This window comes from Numenius arquata, chromosome 5, assembly GCF_964106895.1.
Source record: "Numenius arquata chromosome 5, bNumArq3.hap1.1, whole genome shotgun sequence".
NCBI classification, from domain to species: domain Eukaryota; kingdom Metazoa; phylum Chordata; class Aves; order Charadriiformes; family Scolopacidae; genus Numenius; species Numenius arquata.
The window spans coordinates 59,484,120-59,505,647 of record NC_133580.1 but is presented as its reverse complement, the minus strand read 5'-3'; the positions used below and the strand labels follow the sequence as shown (position 1 = coordinate 59,505,647).

Genomic DNA, 21,528 nt, shown 5'->3' with positions numbered 1-21,528 from the left:
GATATTAATGCTGTGGTAAATTGGTCAAGCATCATAGGGTAGCAAGCAGTCATTGTATTGAGTAGTAGCGTGTATTTTCTAGACTTGTGTTTCTTAGTTTGCTTTTGAAACCACTGGTAAAAAGAAAAATCAGGAGGCATATTCTTGATTAGCATTTTGAGGGATTTTTTTTAACTTAAAGTAAATGTTAAATTTATTTTTTTTAGGGCTTTTTTTCTTTTTTTCAAAATCTAAACCAGATCTGTTGCCATTAAAATAGTGTCAAGATTAAATATTCAACTGTTTCATTGGTTTTAAAACCACAAATGTGCATTGGGATTTTTTATTTTATTTTTTTCTTAACCTTGTTATTCCTTAGTCTCTAAATTTTAGAACTTCAGTTTGGCAAAATATAATTACGCAAAAAAGTAATTGCATCTAGTGTAATTTCTAGATGCCCTGAAGCATTTTGCTTCACCTCCTCCTGCAGCTTCAGGAGGACGCAGGTCTCTGGAGTTGTGTGTCGCATCTGCCAGTCCCACAGGGACGTCTGAGGTACCTAGGGCATCGAAATGATACCGTATGCTCGTGTTGGAAGAACTGAATCTTATCCTCTCCAATTATTTTACTTTAATATTTATATGTATATATTTATAAAAATATATTTTATTATTCATGGAAGTTAACCTGAGTCTGTATGCATAGCTGAAAGGAGGTTTTGTCGGAAATCTTGCGTAGCTCCAACACACCTCTAATATTTCTTTCTAAAGAAGCTCAAGTATACATGCTGGCTGCTGATAATAATCCCATTTGAAAGCTCGCCATTTCCCATTGCTGATCTCAGAAATTTTTCTGAAATTTTCTCAGAAATGAATAAGCAATGAAGGCAAATCCTGCCATTTAAGTGTTCAGTAAAAAGATAGTTGTTACTCCAGTAAAAAGCTGGACAAAAAAGCATCTTGAGAACTTGGAACAGACACTTTAATTCTCCATCTCAGTATGTACAATCTGATCTAACATGCAGTTTAATCAACAGAAGGTCATGGATTTGGACACCAACCACTTTCAGGGCTGTTTTAAGTCCTGACTCAAAGGTGGTTTACTCAAAGCAAAAATCTCCTTCTGACTTCTGTGAATTTTAGATGAGGATTGTACAGCCTGAAGTCTGGTAACTTTCTGTAGTGTTTAATGCCTGGGAAGACATTGAGATTTGAGTCATCTTGTTGTCAGAGCTGTATCTGTAGTAGTGACATATAAAAATAAATACCTGGGTGGGTGCAGAACAGAGGTGAAATACGCATGCTATCTGGGTTACCTCTGTTTTAAGCGAGAAGGTAATTCGTAACTCTGGTATTAAAACATATTTTGACAGAAGTGGGTTACAGGAATGGTCATGCAAAGAGAAAGTTGTATCCAGCAGGGATGTGACTGTTAGACCGGGGGTGTAGGGGGTGGGTTGGTGCCCTCTGCAACCAGAGGAGGTCATAAAGCCGTGTTTGGGGTGGCACGAGGAGGTAAGAGGAAGGTAGTTGTCCTGCTCCTTAGGTGAGTAGTTGATCTGAAGCCTGAGATACAGAAGTAGTACTTGTTTCTCAGCTCCCTCATGGTCATCACCGCTGTGCCATACCCTTGACTCAAGGAAGAAAAGACAGTTCTAATGCTAAGAAATCAGTTCCATCTCAGTGCTTTTTCAGTCCTTGGCCCCGGGCCAGTGAGGTTGTCCGTTACCTGTAGGAGTTTTTTTTATGTGGCACAGTAACAGATGAATGGAGAAATGATGGGCTTGTGCAGTCTTCTCAGATTTGCACACCCAAGTAAGTCTGCTTGGTCTGTTCTGAGCTGGGATGGGACTTTTTTGTTGTGTGTGTGGCAAACAAAATAGTTCTGATATGAAGTCTCTGTGCTGAGTCGCTACTAAAGAGGATAAGAATCAATTGCCTGAACATAAGCATATAGTATCATTTTGATGCCCTCGGGTACCTTAGATCATGGAATCACGGAATTGTCAGATGTCCCTGTGAGACTGGCAGATGTGACACACAAAACCCCAGAGACCTGCATCCTTCTTGGGCTGCAGCGGGAGGCGAGGCAAGATGCTTCAGGGCATTTAGAAATTATACTGTATGTAACTCTCTTTGTCTGTGTGTATGTGATTATATTTTGCCAAACTAAATTTTTTAAATATGTTCCTGCTTCTTACAGGAACATGAAACATAACAGACCGTCAAATCACTAGTTCCTGGATATTTTGAGCATCTTGCATTGGATGCAAGAGGCTTTTGTTTCTTTGCTCCCCATGTATAAAATGGATAAAATATGTCATTTTACATGAGAGAGGTATTACACAAAATATCATTGCTGTTTGTAAAGTGTTCAGCGCTCTAGGAAACCCATCATAACCCCATCACCCCCAAGGAATTTATTCCGGAATTTATATTTAAAGGAGTTTGGAATAGTGACTGGTAAATAAACCTGCTGACTGAGAGATCACAGTTCATCCTGTGCACTGAAAGAGAAAAAGGCACAGTGAATATTTATTTTGATGCGATCTCCTGCAAGTTCCAAGCAGTAAAGCTAAATGAGCCCTTAATAGCAACACTGGGAGTTAGCGTGGCTGTTATATTGGGATGCAGAGCCGAGCTGGAGTCCTCTGGGCAGTGCCCTGTGCTACCCCCTGTGCAGGCTGCTGCCTAGGAGAAGGGGTCTGGGGCTTGTGTTTGGGGTGCAGTGATTTCCCTGTGGCTCTAGAATGGACAGGAGGCAGGGACGCTGGAAGCGTGCCCTGAGGCAGCTGGAGTCAGGGATGCTGGGATGGAGGTGGGGGTCTCCACAGCAGAGAAAACCAACCGTGGGGCAGAGAGCGAACAAGGAGATTGACTGTGCTGTAGTGGTTGATTCTTAGTTGGGAATGGGGAGTGGGATGCACGTCCAGATTATGCTTTTAAAATAAGCCAATAAATAAAATTAGAGAAAGAGAGAGAGTAGAGCCTGTGGCAGTTCATGTATCTCCCTACTCAGTCTTTTTTATCCTGTCATACATCTTGTACTGGTATGCTTAATTGGCCTCACTAGCTCTTTCCAAAAATGAGTGCCTACATACAGGGCAGTACAGCTCCTCTTCCTGCCTCTGTTGTATGACCTTGTCAACGATTCAGTTTGCCCTTTTAAGATTTTTATATATGTGTGCATATTCTTAGCCTTTTCTGTGTTGAAAGTGTCTTCAAATTTCATCAAAATCTTCCGAATTAGGGAAAATGGAGATGTTGTATATTTTTCTGGCACATTACGAAACACGGGGGAATGATCTCTTTCCCCCCAAGACACAAGTGCAGAAGCACAGATGTGCTCCAGAGGTTTGTGTCCACTGAGGAGGAGAGCTTTCTTTTTCTTTGTGGGTGTTTGCCATTTGGAGAAGAGAAGAGGGTTGAGAGCAGGTGTGAGAAATCAGGTGAGTTTTGGCTCCCTTTGCTACAGGCAGGAGAAACGGATGGCTTAGGTCGGTGCTCGCTGAACATAGGGAGCGAACACACTAGTCACCAGGCTAGAACCTCAGCTGCACTAGCCAGTCCTTTCCACTTGCCATTTAGCTGCGAATGCTTATCGCATATTTAGAATATCGCAGCCTTTCTTCGTCTTGTGTTCTTCTTAGGGAGGTGATTGTGCCCCTGTACTCAGCACTGGTGAGGCCACACCTGGAGTATTGTGTCCAGTTTTGGGCACCTCAATACAAGAGAGATATCGAGGTGCTGGAGCAAGTGCAGAGGAGGGCAACAAAGCTGGTGAAGGGCCTGGAGAACAAATCTTAGGAAGAGCAGTTGAAGGAGCTGGGACTGTTTAGTATGAGGAAGAGGAGGCTGAGGGGAGACCTCATCACTCTACAACTACTTGAAAGGACACTGTAGAGAGGTTGGTGCTGGTCTCTTCACACAGGTAATTAATGACAGAATGAGAGGGAATGGCTTCAAGCTCCAACAGGGTAGGTTTAGACTGAACATTAGGAAAGAATTTTTCACAGAAAGAGTGGTCGGGCATTGGAATAGGCTGCCCAGGGAGGTGGTTGAGTCACCATCCCTGGATGTGTTTAAGAGCCGTTTAGATGTGGTATTGGGGGATATGGTGTAGGGGAGAACTTTGTAGAGTAGGGTAGATGGTTGGACTCGATGATCCCAAGGGTCTCTTCCAACCTGAATGATTCTATGATTCTATAAACAGTGCTTAAATAGGTCATTGAACTTCATATGGACCAGTAGTTCAGCTTTCAGCAGTACCTGTTGACATTTCCCCCATGCCGGTTTCTTTTCCACTTTTTAGTTATTACAGTAAGTTCCATTTTCTGCGCTTCAGCTGATGAATCTCTGGCATAGTTACATTTGCTTTACTGTATTTTGGTATAATTTAATCGCGTCTAATTTGCAGTTGATAAATCCATGTCGTGCTTTATCCATTTCCTTCCCCCTTCTCCCCCCCTATTTCTGCAGCTTTGCACTTTATTATACCAACCTTTGAATGAGTCTGTAGTTGTCAAACTCGCTCTACTATTTAACTGTCTTTTGTAAATAGATCAAAGTGGGGTTTTTCGTGCTCTAGCCTAAGCAAATATCCATAATGTGACAGTTGAAAATTAAAATCTTACCATCTTGACATGTTATTTGTACCGATTCTGAGCAGGTGATGAGTCAGGTCCCCTGTAATTAAAATATTTAACGCTCTTTTAAGTTTTTCCTGAGATAAAATGGGACGCGATTGTTTTCATTTCTCTCAGTAGTGCCTATGTGCTTCTCCTTACTGATGACAACTGACGTAAAGTGTTAATGTGTCTTCTAAGTCATGCTTACACTGTCTTCTGCCTTTACCTTAATATCGCTTTTGAGCATTGTCCCAGTTTGTATCTTGTCCTATTCCTTCTTAAAAAGGTTAGGGAACCCCTCTTTCCCTACTTCTTTTAATTCTCTTTATAGGATCTTAATTCAGCTTGACATTCCGCAATTTGTATTTTATACTTTCAGGCTAACAAATCTATAGATCTTTTAAACTCATTTTAGTTCTCCTATTTCTTTTCCGTAGTGGGATGAAGAATTTTAACATGAATAATGTAAATTAAGAAAAAAGCAAGTAGAAAGCATGTTCTATAGCGTTGAATAGTCATCATCCAAAACCTTTTGAAATGGATGGAGAAGTTTCTGTTGACTTCAGTGACTTTCAGATCAACTCATGCCGACTACAGCAAGTGGGGAGCATATTTATGATTGTTTTATTTTAAGGTTAACATTTACTTGAAGTTAGCGTAATAAAAAGTAAACCAGAAATCTTTCATAGAGGAAATAAAGGAAGCTCAGTGTCTTATGTAGTGAAAATAGAGGGCTTTATATTATACTGTCATTTATTATACTGTTATTTATTGCAAAGGGTAAGTTAAGAACTTTAGTCTCGTTCATAGCTTTTTCAAAATAACACTTTCAGAAGAGTTATTTGAGAGAAATGTGAAAAAACATGCACTCTGGGAGACTTTAAAAGGGGTGAAAGCTTATTCCAAGTAAGTCTCCATAGGTTGTTAGAATGTTAACAGCAACATTATACAGGAGAGACTTTTTTTTTTTTGCCTTTAAAAAGAGTCCTTGGTATTGTGGAAAAAACCTACAGGAAATACGATGTGCTGATCAAGAGAAAGATTTTTAACTAGAAGTATTGTAAAAAGTTCTAGCACCCTATAAGCTTTTTTATGTAGTACATCATAAGTGTATTTATATTATAGGAAATAACGATAGAGATTAAATAAAACAATGAAAAAATTTTTTAATTATTTTGTTTGAAAGAAATGTTGGATTCCAGGCAGACATAAACGGAAACTTCTCAGTTGTGCTGCCTGTTTTCTTAAGTTATTCTTCACAAACAGGTACCTATTTTTTAATGTGATTTATAAACTGTTCTTGAAGTCTTAACATAAGTTTAATTTTCTAATTTTTAAAATAAGACTGAGACTCGTTTGCTTTTATAAATAGACCGTTAAGCACTCTTGGTTCTCCTATGGTAGGTAAAGTTTTCCATTCAATTGCATTAAAAAAAAATAAAATTCAGAATGAAAAAATAGGATCTTGAAGTCCTCATGGGAACAGAGGCTCTAAGGAAGACTGATAACCTTGATCTTTACATTTTTTTCCAAAAAATTCCTTTCTCGAGTTGTTTTCTCATCCCAGGAGGTTAAAAAGAAACACACCCAAACCTGTCACTTAAAGGGCAGGTGAAAAGTTTCATTAGGAGATACTCTTCAAACTCTATGTTAGTAATCTATCTCAGACCCTAGCTCAGGTTCAAGTTTTGGATTACACCCATGCCATGCAGGAAGTTGTGTTTTAGCGGTTGCATTGCTGAAGCGGGAGAACGTTAATTAAAAACTATCAACAGGAAGTAGTTTGGGGGCTTTTGACCTTCAATTAAACCATGAAAAATGACATTGGAATAAAATTTATCCATCTCTGTTTGGGGAAACATGGGCTCTGAATGGATGGATTCATTCTGATGGAGGGACAGGATCCAAACCCCCGGTGCCTCTCAGAGCTCAGTCAGCCAGGATGCAGAGCTGCCTGCTGTTCATCTAGCCAAACTTTTGAAAATGTGCTAGACACGATGCTTGAGCAGTAGGCCCACTGATGTCTCAGCAGGCTTTTCAATTAAGAACAAAGTCTCACATTGGAAAGCATTGAATTAAAGAGATGAATGCTGAACTTGGAGAAAACAACTAAAAATTTTCATCTTGACATTCAACTGGAACAGAAAGCATCTTAAGAACATGGACAGATTGAGGGCCATTTTTCAGGAGAAAACAATACTGCTGGCACCTTTTTCCTTCAGCTATTTGGAAGTATCCTGTCTTGAGAGTAAGCCCAGACACAAGCTCTCTACTGCCTTTCCCTGCCTTTCCCTGAAAGAGCTTTGCTCAGGTCACACTCTGCAGCTGGTTTTAAATAATGAATATATTTGAGGATGTTAACAACTTTCAGTTGATTCAGTTTCAGTTGATTTCAAAGAAAATTATCGCAGTGAAGTTGTATCTGAAATGTGCTAGCAGTTGAGTAGATTCATATAAATGGTGTTGGATAGTGCAGCACCTAGTGCTCTTCACCTGCACCACGGTGGGGCTCTGGCAGGTGACAACTGCCTGGCTTCTGCAGGGGGGACTTGCCAGACAAGGGGTCGTTGGTACTTCGAGTTGGTGGGAATACTGCAAATGGCTCTCGTGTTTCAGGTCCTTGCTGGAGACTTCCAGCAGACTATTTGCAAGGCAGTAGAAAAAGTACTTTCTATTTCATGGACTTGGGAACAGAGCTGTTAGCGTTTCGTTTGAGTATCTGAGCTGGGATAGCTAATTCAGAGTGGGAAACAGTATAATTTTTCTTAGTATTTTGTATAATGTTTCTAAGTATTCTTAGTTATATCACCATAGATCCAAAGGACTTCTTTAAGGTCCCATGATTTTGGGCAGGAGGATAGGTAAGAAACCCATTTCTTATGCTTAAATTAGCATGGAAGCCAGCTTAAGAGGAGGAATCATTGGCTGCAAGAGAAAACATTTATAAGGACAATCTCACTGCAGTTAGCCGGGTAGCTTGTTTGTTGTTAAATTATATAGCTGTCTTTCACAGTAATTGCATTGAACTGTATATGTTATCTTTTCTGAATGGAAATGAGAGCTGCCCAACTGTGTGTTATTTGTACCTGTAAGCCAAATGTGTTTTTCCAAGTAGAAGAGACCTCTGGTGAGACCTCAGCCCAACTTGGTTCATTCCCAGCAGCTGTGAAATGCTGAACGGTCACTGCCTGCATTACACCAAGAACCACAAAACTGTGTTAAAAGCAGCTTATCTGAAGTCTCAGCAGGATTTTACCCATACTATGAGAATTTGAGGACTGAGCCAAATATATATATATATATGTATTAGATCAATTAGATTGGAGTAAGAGACAATGTGCAGGTATATGTAAATATATGAAAATGGTATTGTACTGTTTCTTGAAGCTAATGATACTACTGTGGGGATGATTTGTAGAACATATATTTGAGTATATATCAGATTTTCACATGTATGCATGTTGAGGCTGAAGGAAAGGAAAAACTTGTTATGTGCTGTGTTTTCCAGCTTCTTTGCCTTTCTTTTCACGCTCAGTCAGTTGATGGCTTGAATTCTGTCTTCCTCAGTCCTTGAGTAAGGTGATCCGAGGGGGAAGTGTTCAGACTGCTTACTGAGCTCAGGCAGAAGACATCACTCTGCTCACTGACACAGTATCTTGAAAAGTCACAGCGTTTCCCATCAAAGCTATTTTTCTTTCTATAGTATCACTATGGGAGACTGTTACTGACTGGTGTTTGCATCCGTTTGCAGGAATCTCGGTGGCCTTACTTATTTGGAGCGATCATTGTGCCTTCATTGATACAAGCCGTGATTCTGCCTTTTCTTCCTGAAAGTCCTCGTTACCTCCTACTTGAAAAGCATGACACGAGCAAGGCAGAAAAAGGTATGATGTGTTACTTTCTTGCAACAAAGGATTGTTTATTGTAGGGATGCAGGCTGGAAAGCAATTCTGATGTCACAGAATATTCCAATAGGAGAGAGTCTCTTGGCAGTTATTTTTCTCCTCACCTGTTTTGTTTGTCTCTGTGTGTGTAAATATAACTGTTGCTTTGATTTTTTTATTTTTTTAAAATGAAATTCTCCAACAAACTAACCCATGTAGCATTACTCATGGTGACACAGAGCTAAACAAATCATCCTGCTGTTGTGCGTCAGCCACTATACTCAGGGTTCATTTGGGAGTGAAAGGTGATTTCAGTCTTCACGACTCCCCCTTGTCTGCAGCCTTTGCAGCTTGGCTAACAAAAACACCAGTTCTGTTGCTGGGTTCTGCTCAGTAGTCACTGTGTTTGGACCCTGTGCTTCTGTAACTCAATAACATTTGTAGATCTAATGAAAAACTCATACACCTATTGAACTGAATATTTTCAGTGCTTCCGTATAGCTTGCTTCAGTTTCACAGGCACAGACCAGAATAATTTGTTCTTATTTTAGGCTGTAGGTATAAAAGAATTTGCTCATGTGATCACAGCTGCTGTATACTCTGCTCTAGTAAAATTAATGTGGTCAGTTTAAAGTTACAATATATCATCATGTTATAGCTGAGAGAATGATGAAAATTTTGGTTTTTCTCATTGTAGGAACACATTAAAAATAGGATTTACGAAGCAGGAAGGAGTCTGATTATAATACCAGAATGTTTGCAGAACATAACTGGGCTTAAAAATTATTCGTAAAAACTTCATTTGAATATAACCCTTAACATTTTCAGTCACTAACTAGCTGTTGCAAAATTACTTGCAAAGTGTGAAATCGGCCCCTGAAACTTTAAATTTAATAATCATTTAGCATTAAATTAATGCAACTCGCTCTACCCTGTTTCTGCTACTATGAAATGAAAAACTGGCCTTTTTTGTTCTGATGAGCACTCTGAGACAGAAGTGGCACGCTCATGAAGAGACTCCCATGTTGTCTCAGTCCGGTGTTGAATGAAGACTTTTGTAAATGTTGGGGTTTGAAACATGTAAAGATACAGTACAGTGTTTAAAAAAAAAAAAAAAAAAAGGAAGAAAAAAGGAGAGCGCGAAAGCAGCAGTGCTTTGGGGAGAGTTCTGTAGCTTTACAGAGTCAGTGGAGATTTGGTGAGGCAGAGAACAGCTTTTCCAGAGCCGGTGGAGGAGAGGGCTTGCCTGCCAGCTGTGGTCAGAGCACCCATCAGTGCATGGCTGGGCTGGGAAGAAGCGCCTTTGGCTGCCAAGTTTAAACTGGCTCGTTTCTACCTGATAAAATTGTAAATGTATTTCTGGAGCTATGGCTGGCAAAGAGCCTGCATCTGCAATGTTGTTGCATAACGTCACACTTGTTATGGGGATCTGTTGGGAATGCTGCCACAGTACCTGGAAACCTCAGCACTGATAGGGAAGCTGGGCCTCTCCCAGGTAGAGTTTAAAAATTTTAAAAAAAACTGGCAGTGAAATAGCACCACCTGCCTTGAATTTCACACCATTTACTGCTGCTGGTAATGGGCCAACTGCAGTCTGGGATGTTTTCAGCATACATGTTCTGAAAATGGTTTGAAAGCTAATCTAGAAGCACTGGAGGTGGATTTTGGAGTAAAGACATCAGGAGAGCAGAATTGCCCACACCTTATTTGGTAGCTGAAGGGAAATGAGCTTTAGCAATTGGCTTGCTGATTATGAGGAGATGGCTTTCAGGAGACATCTTAATGACTATAAATTTAGATACTCCGAGAAAAAAAAGAGGAGACTGATATAAGAAAACTTTGCAAACTAACTGCTTATAAATAGAAGCTTTTGGACCTTTGGAATTAATTCTTGGACTAATTCTAAAGAAAAAGTAATACTGAGATATGTTGTATTACAGAGTGAAACTCCTTTTGAGTGTAGTCTACAGAGCTTTCGAAACAGATAGGGACTGGTGATTCCATACAGAGGTTTGCAAAGGGCCGTAGGACAGTGAAGTGTACACGTCCTCCTGAATTTCCCTCCCGTTCCTTGCCTATCAAGCAGCTGTGCTTCCAGAATTGGCCACCTTGTTGCACAGGCAAGGTAGCCTGTGGGATATCAGGCGCACAATAGGTAAGGATTATTCTTAAACATAACTTTGGAGTTCATAAAATCCACCTGTTAAGGCAGCATGGATCATATCATCTTACACTTCTCTGTTATAAAGTATCTACGTGCCTTATTATGAAGCGTGTTAGGAACACATACAATTTTCTTACCATTGCATCCTTTGTAATCCCCCGTCTCCTAACGTAGATATGCAGGTGACAGTGTCTTCAGATCTCTGTTGGGAATGTGGATGGGTGGGGAAGGAGTTTTGTTGATTCATGGAATGACCAGGCAGAGGACACATGATGTTAGACCGGCATGGGGGGTTTGGAGCCCTCCTCCCCACCCCAGTGCATGTGGAGAAATCCAGATTAGGCATGAGCCAAATTTTGGGTATCATCTGGAGTAATGCAGTGGAATAACAAAAGCAGGTGGGGAGGGGAATTCACAAAATAGGAGGGTGAATAACCATGAGTCAACAGTCAAGAAAATTTGTCTGGATGTTAGCTTTATCTGTAGAAACAGAGGGAGAAAAGCCTGAGTATTAGGGAGACCAGTGGAGTTTGTGGGTTACTAAAAAAAACTACTGGTTGTAAGCCATATAATGACAATGCAGTATTCTCCATTTTAATGATGACTACAGTAATGCTTTTGAATTATTTGCCTCAGGTTAAATCTGCATGTTAATATTAGAAATGTGGAAGTCTTTCTTCTGACTAAATCCTTTTTCTTTCCCCTAACAGACCAGGGTTATTCATGCAAATATACATTTCACTGTGGATTATGTCTTGCTGGAGAAATATAAAGCTGTTATTTGTAAAAGGTCTACTGTATTTTAGGCAGATGACTGCATTAGTCTTTGTAAAATACTCTAAAATGTACACGTATGTCAAAGCTTCTAAAATGGAGATGACAACATTAATCTTCCTAATTGTTTTAGAGCAATAAAAATCCAGTGGGATAATGTAGGTCATTGAGTTTCCACGAAGTTCTGCTCCTGCTTTCATCCCCTCCTTTTCTCCTGTCCTCAGGAGATAAGCAAACTATAACTACCAAAATACAGGCAGTGTATTTTACACCTTTTTGGCAAAGGCATAAAAAAGCATGATGCGTTTAAGTGGCAAACAAGAGACTGAAAGAGGGAGAAGGACCAAAATGTGTTGTGTACATGATGAACAAAGAGAAGGATGAGGTTAGAGCAGGTGGGCATCATGTGTGAACATAAACCACACCACCATGAGAAAAGTTGCTCTGTGAGTGCAGGAGTAGTGAGGCCTCAGAGGAGCGATGTCTCCTGAGCTCCACTAACAGGGATCTACCTGGTTCCCTGCTTTCCCCTCTATAGCAGCACAAGTGGTGCACGCTGTGGGTGGCTGAGCCGATGCCTGGCTGATCAGCCCTACGGACGCCGTGGCTGACTTGCAGTCATGTCTGGTGCCAAAAGCAGTGCTAGCAGCCGAGCTCTGCTTGTCTTTCTGGAGGTCACCATCCTGTATCTGACTCCCCGAGACCAACAGGAGTCTCCCATATTCCTGTCTCACTGCTGAATGCAGGATAACAGATTTATGTGTTGTGGGGGGAGAACAGCTGACTGGACCAACAGCACAATCTGTAAAGCTGCTTTGCTCAAGAAGCTAAAAGTCCGGTAATGGGGAGAGGATAGAACCATCCCAGCTCTCCTTCCAGGTCCCATAACTAACACTCTCCTCCTTTGGTAAGAACAGAAATGAGAAAAATGCCTGGTGTTTAGCTGATGTGATCCTTCTTCATAATGCTCACCAGACAGCAGAGGAGAAATGAGTATTTAAATGGTTGAGGAGAAGGACTTTGGAAGGAGATCATTATTCAGTTGCTAGAGAGCAGTGGGAGCGGGGAGAAGGCTAATAGGGATAGGAACAGGAAGAAAAACCTGCTGCTAGAATTACATCGGTCAGTTTACCATCCAAGCTCTAGGACAGTAAGACAGGAATTTGACATTAGTTGTCTATTAGTTGCATTCCAAGTGGAATTCCTGATCTGTGACTGTGACAGTGATGCAAAATAAATAAAAACACTAGTAGTAGTGCGATAAAACATTTTAATGACTACAACATCGGTTATAAACACTTTCAGTTGGAGAGTTGGCGTGTCTCTTTTGAAGAAACCTGCATTTTTGATGCAGCTATAGTAGCAGGTCATGTAAATCAATAATGGCATTCAGCTGGCATCCCAGCTTGCCAGAGAACAAGAATATTGTTACGTCTAAAGAGTCAAATAACTTAGATAAAATGTCACAGTAACATTTGTTGATGACATACAAAATCTGTTCATCTAGTATGTTCAGTGATACATTAAAACTCCTGTGGTTATGAAAGAAGCATTACACCAGGTAGAAGCGTAGATTTAAATTCTTAGAAAGATGGATTAGAGTTGATACCTTTTGATGTGATAAAACAGTGAAGAAGCCATTCCTGATTTAAAAGTGTAGGTAGCTAATTTTTTACAGTCACTCATGGGGCCCACATGGACGGGAAAGGTATTAAAACCAAAGTTATAGCAGGAACAAATTGTTGCAAATCCAGTGATTTAAATGAATTTGTTATGACTGACAAGTACGTATGTGATTTAGTTTTGCTTATCTGTGGTTTTTGTGTGTCATTAAGCATTATAAGTTACGTTTATTGGAAAGGAAGAGACCTCCATGACTACTACGCTTGCTGGCTCATGTTAGAGTCTCCATCTCGGATGGTTGCTGGCTGCCAAAAGCTGCAGTGATTGTGGTGTGTGTTTTGTTTTTAAGGTTTTCTTAAACCTCGTGTCTTTCACAAAGGATTCTCGGTTCACTGGGCCTTTGATACAACTTGATTTATTAATTCTTGCGTTATTTTAGGGTGGCATGTGGATACTTTGTTTTACCTGTACATCTTCACTAGTTTCAAGTGAACCTGAACAGGCCTATTTTGTATTGATGGTCTGTGAAACCAGATATAAGAACAAGTAAAGATGTAATCCCAAACTGGATAATAACTCGCACAAGATCTGTGTGTTCCTTTGAAGAAGGAGGTGACACCTAAAGCCTTTTGCTTGCTGTTATGTTTACTGAATTGGAATAGCAAATTTGGGATTTATTCTTAAACTTTGCTATGCTACATGCTAGTAGTTAATTAATGTTTTGCTAGTTTTAAATAACTATTTAAATCTCATCTAGCAAGGTACATCTAAATTATTCTTCTGGCTATTCAGCAATCTAATAAAATTAGTGGTATATGAAAATAACTGTTTTTTCATTTGGCCAGATATTTTTGTGTTGACATGAAGTTACTACAGGGAAATTACTACATATCCAATTCAGAAGCACTGAAGTCAGGTGAACTTTTGCAAGCAGTGAGGCAAACTGGGGGGCACCCCAAATATGTCTACCACCACTCAACAGCAGCCAGCATTAATGGAAGATGCCTGACTGCATCAATACATGCCAGTATCCTGTCTCCCACAGTGGCCAAAGAGGATGCTGTTTAAGCAGAGCTTAGATAAAGCTTTGTGTTAAGGACACTGGGTATAATATACTTATTCACCAGTGAAGTGAAAGTGAATGTGTGCATGGGAAACAGATGACAATAATACTCATGCAGCTTCTTATTTTTTTTAGTTTTTAAAGGCATAAGCCCTACTGCCCAAACTACTACCAGTGACAACTACTTGTTTTTTCTGCCTTCTCTTGCCTGGGGCTGGCTCTGTTCTGTAAACCACACAATAGCATTTTGATCCTTTTAAATGTCTTCTCAAAGTTTACATGCTAATTCGGTCTTTACAGGAACAGCTGATTTCTTTGCATAGTCATGGAAGTACTACAGTGGAAAAAGATGTAGTTGAGTTCTTGAGTGCCTGTCTTCAGTTATTTAGAGGCCTGATTGCTTTAAAGACAGTGCTGACCTGATTTTGTTCAGAATTTTGAAAGACCTTCGAAAGACCTTCACTTGCCTGAGATGAATAAAGGTTGGTGGTGTACATGGAAGGGTTTCCCATCTCCTTTCCCCTTGACTGGAACCATCCACTTCTTTTGCTGTTTATAAAGACAGTGTACCAGCTTTTGAAAGCTGAGCATCTAGGACCTTCTGATCCAAGGGAATTAAAAAGAAATCTGGGAAAGGGCTAAAAGTTGCCAGAACTGTAACTCCTTAGACGGTTGTAAGCGTGACATGGAAATAAGACTTCCCTATAGAGAGAAGTAGCCAGTCATGGAGGGAAATGAGTCATTGCAGCAGGGAGAGGAATGACTGCTGTGCTTCTCAGTGCCAATAATGCAGGGATTTAAAATGTAAAATGAATAGAATTGAACATCACACATTGAAAGACCTTTGAGTTTTCCCATCTCCCTGCTGATGCAGAATTTATTTCCACATTAATTATGTATAAAATTGTGATTCTTACTGTACTAAAAAGCTGTTAATGGAAGAAAACTAAAGATATGTTGAGTAGCAGGGAAATGTGTTTTTCCAAGAAGACTGAGTGTTGTCTGCTCAAAACTATGCATATATGGCATAGCATTTTCTTAGCATTTCTTGGCTTGTTGGTAATTTTAAATATCTGTCAAAGTTTCCCAGTGGCGTTTACATCTCTGTCCTAATACCATGGAGGGGGAAAAAAAGAAAGCAGGTGTCTAGATTTTTCTTGCCTTGTACTTGGTAATTTTGGTAATTGCAGTTTTTTACTTCCTGGTCTCTCTAGAAATATAGCAAGCTCCCTTGTGCAGAAAAGACAGATTGCTTTCTTTTTACTTGACTGCACCTATATTTTTGACTTGTGTGCCCTTCAGTAATGCCAAGGATTCTAAGGACAGGAAAAAGAAAGAAAATTGCGCAGTGACCTAATTTACACTGATAAACCAGATGCTTAAAAATCCAAGAGAATCTTTTCAAAGAAGAGTATGGTGATATATGTCTGGTTGTTCTCATCTTTATCTGAATTTTTCTTTATCAGTGCTCTAATAATACCGAGGAAAGTGTAATTTAAGTGTGAGATATCGACTAACATACCATAGACACAAATTGTTCTAATTTCACATTTCTTATCATAGTCTTTAAATACATCACACTCATTTTAACAGGCATTTAACATGTCATTTAATAATAAGTGGTCAGTGGCACAAGGACAAAACTCAGCAGCTTAAATTCTGAGTTCTGAGGTCCGAATTTGTTAGCTCATTTCTGATTGTAATTCCTGTGAGAAACAGCATGAGATTTATCTTTTCAGAGGGATTTAAACATTCTGACCTCTCCTCTCCCAAGAGAGAAACTGGATATCAGAATAAATGAATGTTATGAATTGACTCAGCACCCAAAGGTGATCAGTGTTCATCCCTTAAAAAAATCATCCTTCGTGTTAAGCAGAGTCACATAAACCCCATTAAATTGCAATAGAAGTGCTAACTGCCTCTGGAAAACTTGGCCCAGAGCTCAAGTTAGTTCCCTGGACCACCAGACTGGGAGCCAGGCAGAGCACACAGCATTGTGCATCTGCCAAAGGGAAAGAGAAGGATGCTCTGGGGAGGCCACCCGTTCATTTGTGTGACCTATCCCTCACAACATTGAAGTGCCATTACTTGGCCTTCTCACCTACTGGGTAAAGTTAAATTTTATAACTTCAAAACCTAAATAGAGCCCAGGTGTTTTAATCATGACTAGTCGGTGTCCCTGGCTTTCTTAACCATCCAGGTCCTTCCTATGATCCAAAACAACGTATACTTACTGAAAAATGTGAAGGCCCTTTATTTATAGGCAGTACAATACAAAGCTGTGGATAAGAGTAAAATGGATTCTGCTCTTAGGAGAACTAAATCAACTTATTCACCTAATAAAAATAACAATTTTAAGTGACCTGCTGTGTAAAGGATTGTTTTTAGAGTTAGCATCCTACTGGGTAGTAAAGCCTTGTCACAGGGGTATGTGTAATATAATTGTTTCTCTGCAGTCATTCCAAGATGATGAGAATTTTAAACATCTCTTAAAAAGTCAACCCCTGGGGTGTGTTTGTAAGATTGTGATGAAATCATCATCAGCATATACAGTATCTGTAAAACAAGGTTGGTGGAGATACATCACCTCCATTAGGAGGTATCTGTTTGGAGTACCTCTTGAAGGAGTTGTGAGATGGAAAGCTTTTATTATTCACAGTGGAAGGATATCTCAGTAAGTCATCGACGTGCTATAATATAATACTAAATGGTGTACTTTTCTGGGGAGACGAAGTTGTTTGTTTGCTTATGTTTGCCAGGTAAATTCACTCCCATGACTCCAGCATTGACAAATAGAAACTTTTTTAGGTAATTCTTTCTCATATTAATCATCTTGACAAAGTGAATTCTTTCTGGTATGCTACTAAACCCAAGAGGTAATCTGAAGAGTAATATCTGTTCCTTTCAAATGTCTGCCTTTCCTTGGTTTACCAGGCTTAGGTACCTTTTTACATGTTATTACTTCGCTATCCAATCTATCTACAGCAACAAAGTCTGATATATTGTTAGGCTGCAAAATTGGCAAAGTCAAATAATGTTCAAAACTGCTTTGCTATTAAACCCTTTTTTGCAGGGTTTTGGCTCTGCACTGGACCTTAGGCTATATTATATATGAAATAATACGAGGAGAGATCTGACGGAGTGCCAAGCAATTTATATTGTTGTTGCAGTTTCTGAGACCGGTTGCAAGGATGAGACAGATCATACCCAGAGCAGAATGATATTGTCGGCAGAAGAATAAATAAGTTGTAGCCCGTGTATGTCTCCTGTTTGTGTCACACATTTCCATTTCTATGAAACAGGTCTGTTACAAATGCACATAGTGCCAAGTATCTGGCCTAAAGTCCATGTCCTCTCTTTGTAGCATTTCAGACCTTCCTTGGGAAAGATGACGTCTCTCATGAAGTAGAAGAAGTTTTGGCAGAGTCTCGAGTCCAAAGAAACACCAAGTTAGTGTCGATTCTTCAGCTCCTGAGAACCCGTGCTGTGCGATGGCAGGTCGTTACCGTGGTTGTCACCATGGGCTGCTACCAGCTCTGTGGGCTAAATGCTGTAAGTGTCCTTCTTTGCACCATGACATCTCCTTCCTTTCTGTTAAATACAAGGCTTGTGCTATACCATTCAGCAACCTCTGTGACTTTCTGGTGTTGACTCATTCGTAATTGTTTTGTTACACCAGCATGTGGGCAGTTCCATGGAGAGATGCATACTTTGTGGTTTTTTGTTTTTTTTTTTTAAACAAAAAAACGGGGGAAGCTATGTTGTGTTAACTTTGACGGAATACACAAAAAGGTAGCACAGATCAGCAAAGAAAGAGCGTGCAGATTCTCATACTCAGATTCTCTGTTTCTGATCAGTTAAGATCTGGTTTGATAAGACCTGTGTTTGTTCGTTAGGCAAACTTGGTCTTTTCAGTAGACATTTCTGCTTGGATTAATCCAGTTCTGTACTTACAGAAGTCAGCAAAAGTTTCTGTAAGTGATTTTGTAAGCTTGCACTGGATGTTTGATTTTTGTTGTTGTTTCATACAATTTGAAAAATAAGCCGCACTTAAATATGCTTTTCTTAGAAAGTGGAGCAAAAGAGGAAAAAAGACACTAAACAGTCAATAGAGAAGTCCTGTTGACCGTTAATGTGTATCTGAGGCTGATGGACATCAAAGTCTCCTTTTCCATCTGTCTGAGCCCATTGCGTCAGCTAGGAGAGGGTCACAGGACAATTTAGCTTGGAAGGGATCTTTGGAGATCATCCGGTCCAGCCCCATGCCCAGAGCAGGACTGACTCCAGGGTTGACTCAAGCTACTGAGGGCTTTCTGCAGGTGAGTTTTAAATATCTTCAAGGTTGAAGAGTCCACAACCACCCTGGGAGACCTGTGCCAGGTTTGTTCACCACTTATGCTGTGAAAAGTGTTTTCTTTATGTCCAGCCAGAACTTTCCTTGCTGCAGCTTGTGACATCTGGGTTAGATGTTTACGTTGCACAATACAAATTTTCTTATGAGGTGCCTCAAAGTGAGCGGGGTTTTTGTCAATAGTTCAAAGGCGTTAATTGCTTATGTATATGAAGGGCAATTAATGAATGGAGCTCAGCAAATGCAGCTTCTCACTGTGGCTTTGTGCATGACACCATACTTGAAACAGCTTTTTTCCCCTAGGGCTAATCAGTGATAATAAATGTAAATGCTTCTGATACCTAAGACAACTAGTTCAGGCTTATCTGGGGTATCTCTGTAGCTTTAAAACTCCAAATACAAAGTAATTTGTCTGAGACCATTTGAAAGATAAGTGCAATTAGAACTCTGGTATCTAAAAGTTTTTAATGAAATATTGGGAGGGAGCTAGAAGATTTTTTGTCGTACTGTGGAGTCAACTATAAAAACATTTGTATAGGTGGTATTTTCTTGTAATTGTAGGATTTTGGTGCTAATGACAGGCTATTTTGTTCCTCATTGTGGATACTTTTTTAAGAAAATAAATGGAATTATCTTGTCATCCAGTCTTTCTAAGATTTATCAACGCATAAGTGAAATAAAATGACACTTATAGTAAGAAACAGACTGTTAAAATAATGAAGCGTGTTGTCTAAAAAGAAACAACCCCGCCACAGCTAAATTTTCAGGGGAAAGAGATGAGGTTTTTGGTTTTGAGGATATTTAATAGATTTGACATTTATGATAATTAACAAGAAATTGTCCAGTATTCCGTGGCAGAACAAAGCCACGCTTCCATAGCTTGAGTGGTGGTGTGGGGCAATAGTGAGACATGTCAAGTCCAAAATGAATACTGGAGTTGTTTTAAAGTGTCATTAGGTGGCCACTTTGTGAAAATATGCCTCAGAAAAACTATTTTTGTCAGGAAACCTGTATATCAATTGGCTGGTTTAAGCCTTGCCTTTTTTTTTTTTTTTTTTTTTTTTTTTTAATTATTACTTTGTTTCTCCTCCCACATAATGCCACTAAATATGAAAAAAAAAAAATTATTCACACAAGATTTGCGTTCTGAAATTGATTTTTTTAAATAGTTCATCCAGGAAAAATAAGCAAATGATGACAGGTCACGAGAAATAGTTGGACCACTTGATTTAGAGACCAGGTTTCAATTCCTCGTTTCTTCTGCATGGCTTTCCTGGCTGATCTTGCTCAAGTTGCCTGAAGCTCAGAGATTAGGGGGCAGGTACAGGTGTGACAGCTACTGCTCAACCTGGGTCTTGGTTTGCCTGGCTGCATCTGAGCTAACCTGCTGGGTATGAGCCAGCATCAGCAAGGTTTAACTGGCTGCAAAAGCTTCCTTCCAACTCATAGCTCCCACCGTTTGCTTTGTCTGTAGTGTCTGTAGTACTCAGTCTGGTCTTTTCCACAACTGCCGTCTGGGCAGGGCATATGGGAAAGTTGGACTTCTTTCAGGCAAGAGTCTGAGGTCACTCTCAGGGGAAATTACCAACTAGCAGACTTCTGTAATCATCCTGCTGGTATCTGAGAACATTTGCTTCCTTTTAAGGCTTGTACTTTACAGTAATTTTTTTTTTTGTTTGTTTAAAAACAGTACATTTGTTAGTTTCCACGTGGAACAGAAATCATGGTGAAGTCTTGATCATATTAATATATCCAATTACAACGAAATACCGACAGTCTGACCTCAGTTGACATAAATAAATGAATCCATATTAGTCTCTCTTCGTCTGATAAAATTTATCCATGATACATGTCATCCATAATAAATATATTTATCTTCCACCATTATATCTCAGTTCTAAAGAAGACGCAAGACTACAGTGAAGTTCTCATTAGTGAACTTTATCCCTTTTCATATCAAGCAATATATAATGCACTGCATATTGCTCTGATAGGGTCATTCCCAAGTGGAATCCCTAGGCTTCTGTGGGGTCTGTCCTTAAGGCAGGGACTGTATTTCAAATGGCAAGAAATCACGTTAGGGGATGAGGGGGGCCATGCAGCAATGCGTGTTTTCAGTATGCAAAAGACCTACCAGAGGGTGTGCTTCACGCTTTCTGTAGAGAAGACCTGGCAGCAGGTAGTGTGGGAAGGGAAGAGCATGCAGTGTGCATCCAGCGTGCAACACAGTATGTGTCTGTGGTGTTGCCCATCTTTTTTTTTTTTTTTTTTTTTTTTTTTGCTTTCTTTTGCCGTTGAAGAGTTGAATTTCTTAGGAAGTAATGTATGTAGGGAGCTGCATGAGAAATAAAAGGACTGGAAAACTGGGTCAATGCTAGAGGGGTCCCTGGTGTGAAAAAGTTTGGGAATGCCACGGGTAACATATAACACATGCCACTTTAAGCTTATAGGAGTAAAAGCTTATGATAAGCAACGAAAACAACTTTGATGCAGCGAACTGTAATCTACAGACAAGAATGCTAAAATGTTGTTTCCAAACTCACAGAATTCAGACTGCAGAGATACAACTGTTCCTCGTGGCAGCTGTTTAACTGACCAAAATGGTGAAGTTCTACTTCAGTCTGTGAAGCAATGGAAACCCACCATGAGTGTAGGAACTGGGATGTCCCTGTGTTGATTTGGACTAAACAGTAGTTACGTCTGGGTTTTTGACCTACTGCTTCATTTTCCAACAGCTCTTTTGTTCCAAAACTTTTAGCCCAAATAATTAGCTAACAAAAGCCATGTTAGAAAAATAACTTAGAGTAATTGTCATTAGCTTAGTAAGTTTGTCTTAGTAATATCCTAGAGCAATGTATTGCCCTGTTTAATGATACACAGGCTGAAAAACATTCACTTTTGTTGTTTTCAAATGTGTATATCTTGTTAATTTTTACCCTAATTTATTTTTGTGCTACTATGGAGGGCTAATAACTCAGTGAACCTCATCCTACCTTTGCTCTGCCAGGTTTTCAGTCTAGCTGTGTTACTCTACCACTCTTGCCATCAATGGTCAGTCATGCT

The 21,528-nt window shown here is 39.8% G+C and overlaps 1 protein-coding gene across 3 annotated transcripts in view; it reads left to right on the top strand.

Annotated features, from left to right (window-relative positions):
• Window positions 1-21,528, top strand: part of SLC2A9 (solute carrier family 2 member 9) — a 106,069-nt gene that overhangs the window by 31,182 nt on the left and 53,359 nt on the right. For all 3 annotated transcript variants that reach the window (XM_074147207.1, XM_074147206.1, XM_074147205.1), the window contains exons 6-7: window positions 8,358-8,490; window positions 17,479-17,666. In XM_074147207.1, the coding sequence (XP_074003308.1) occupies window positions 8,358-8,490; window positions 17,479-17,666 (321 nt within the window). The remainder of the gene's footprint in view (window positions 1-8,357; window positions 8,491-17,478; window positions 17,667-21,528) is intronic.